At 14.2% G+C, this 1,239-nt stretch overlaps 1 protein-coding gene across 1 annotated transcript in view; it reads left to right on the forward strand.

The window, feature by feature from the left end:
* Window positions 1–765, forward strand: part of PRSY57_1351200 (hypothetical protein) — a gene marked incomplete at both ends in the record, with an annotated part of 2,798 nt that extends 2,033 nt beyond the window's left edge. The window contains 3 exons of the mRNA XM_020115214.1: window positions 175–338; window positions 484–551; window positions 691–765. Coding sequence (XP_019970137.1) covers window positions 175–338; window positions 484–551; window positions 691–765 — 307 coding nt within the window. The remainder of the gene's footprint in view (window positions 1–174; window positions 339–483; window positions 552–690) is intronic.
* Between the last annotated feature and the right edge of the window lie 474 nt (window positions 766–1,239).

The following is a 1,239-nucleotide window of genomic DNA, read 5'->3' on the forward strand; positions in this document are numbered from 1 at the left end:
AAAAAAAAAAAAAAAAAAAAAAAAAAAAAAAAAAAAAAAAAAAAAAAAATTACATGTACATTTATTAATCATAATAATTTGTAAAAACGTTATGGGATATATATATATATATATATATTTGAAATATTTAATATATAATAAACATAAATTATTTATTTTTTAAACATTTTATAGTCCTCAAAGCACCATATCTTTACTTGATTATTTCTCCAAACATAAAGTTTTGACAGCTGCGTGTAGAACGTTTTGTGTTGATAGAGCTATAAGCATTTTAATTTTTCTAAGAAAAAAGTTTGTAGTCGATGTGTTAATGTTCGAATTTTTTTTTTCTTTTTTTAGTAAGTGTATTTAAGATTGATAAAAGAAACCTTTATATTTTTTTTTTGAAATTTAAAAAGATTTCCTCCAAATATATGTGAAGAAATAATATATATTAATGTGTCTACATTTTATTTATTATTTTATTTTTTTCATATTGTATAGGTGCAAACAAATGGATTTTGACAACAAAAGATAAACGTATTCTTGAAGAATTACAGTTATTGAAAAAAGTAGGAAAATAAAAATAAAGACAATTAATTATATGAAATAGAATTATATAAAAATATATATTTTATTTGATCAATACATATGTATATACATACATATATATATTTATTTATTTATATTTTTTTTTTTTTTCTCATATAGGGTTTTCTTAACGTGAAAAGGTATATGAAATATTATAACGATTTGAAAGATATAGCCGATTGTTTAAGGAATTGAAAATTTGTAAATATATATAAAATATATAATTATACTTTGCTTTTTATTTATATTTTAAAATATTTTATCTTTTTAAAAGAATATATATATATATATATATATATATATATATATTATATGCGTGAATATATCCATTTTTATATTGTATAATTTTACTAAAAAATTATATTTTAATTAATCACTCTTGTTTTATTGTTTATTTATTTCTCTTTTCTTATTATTATTTTTTTTTTTAAGTATTTATAAATAAAATATAATTAACGCTTTAACAACATTAATAAAATAATTCATTTGGTAAATATTCGAATAATTAATATTGATTAAATAAAAAAAAAAAAAAAAAAAAAAAAAAAAATTTAACATAAATTAAAAAGAAATAAAAAAAAAAATAAAAAAAAAAAAAAAAAAAAAAAAAAAAAAAAAATAATAAAAATTTTTTATTTTAAAAAAATAATAATATTATATAAAATTAAA

This window comes from Plasmodium reichenowi, chromosome 13, assembly GCF_001601855.1.
Source record: "Plasmodium reichenowi strain SY57 chromosome 13, whole genome shotgun sequence".
Lineage (NCBI taxonomy): Eukaryota > Apicomplexa > Aconoidasida > Haemosporida > Plasmodiidae > Plasmodium > Plasmodium reichenowi.